The following is a 744-nucleotide window of genomic DNA, read 5'->3' as shown; positions in this document are numbered from 1 at the left end:
AACGTCAAGGGGGCGATGGTTAGATTCTCTCTCAATGGGGACCCCCAGGATGTTGATAGTGGGGGGGGAGGGGGAGGATTCAGTGACGGTAACACTATTGAACGTCAAGGGGGCGATGGTTAGATGCTTTTCCTCTCTGATAGGACAGGGGTGGGAGTTTGGCTAAGGGGACCGGTTGTCCGGGGGACTGGCGGCGTATCACGTGCGTCGGATCTCCCCGTTTCAGGTGCGGGTCCAGCCGAGACCGGTGAGGGCGGAGGCAGACGAGGGCAACGCTGAGCCGCTGACTGACGTCAGGAGCCTGTTGGAGGGAATTCTGGGATATCTGCAACCGGGCGAGACGGTGGCCAAAGCTCTCAGGAGACTGGGCAGCGCCAGAGTGGAGCGTCCGAAACGCAAGAGGCGGAGGGCAGGAGGAGGAGGAGGAGAGCAGCAGGAGGACAGCGAGAAGGAGAAGGAGGAGAGAGGGGAGGCGCAGAGCCTGGACTCCCTCACCAGTCTCGCCGACCAGATGGTGGCCTGGGGGGAGTTTGAGATCTACCAGGAGACGTACGAGAGGATCCGGTATCGCCTGCGCAAGGCGAGGGAGCGGCCAGCTCAGGCACCAGCGCACAGGGAGGCCCTCGACATGTTCGCCGAGCAGATCGACGAGAGTGAGCTCCTGGTGAAGGCAGAATCACCTCCCGGCCAAGGTATATACCCCCCTCCTACCTCTCAGGGAGATATCTGTACACTGACTGGTGT

At 61.6% G+C, this 744-nt stretch overlaps 1 protein-coding gene across 1 annotated transcript in view; it reads left to right on the top strand.

Moving 5' to 3' along the window:
• Window positions 1-728, top strand: part of cd2bp2 (CD2 (cytoplasmic tail) binding protein 2) — a gene marked incomplete at both ends in the record, with an annotated part of 1,797 nt that extends 1,069 nt beyond the window's left edge. The window contains one exon of the mRNA XM_043684456.1: window positions 167-728. Coding sequence (XP_043540391.1) covers window positions 167-728 — 562 coding nt within the window. The remainder of the gene's footprint in view (window positions 1-166) is intronic.
• Between the last annotated feature and the right edge of the window lie 16 nt (window positions 729-744).

The sequence above is a fragment of the Chiloscyllium plagiosum genome, unplaced genomic scaffold (genome assembly GCF_004010195.1).
Source record: "Chiloscyllium plagiosum isolate BGI_BamShark_2017 unplaced genomic scaffold, ASM401019v2 scaf_37221, whole genome shotgun sequence".
In the NCBI taxonomy this organism is placed as follows: Eukaryota; Metazoa; Chordata; class Chondrichthyes; order Orectolobiformes; family Hemiscylliidae; genus Chiloscyllium; species Chiloscyllium plagiosum.
Note: the sequence above shows the minus strand (reverse complement) of the source record. Positions and strands in the feature narration are given on the sequence as shown.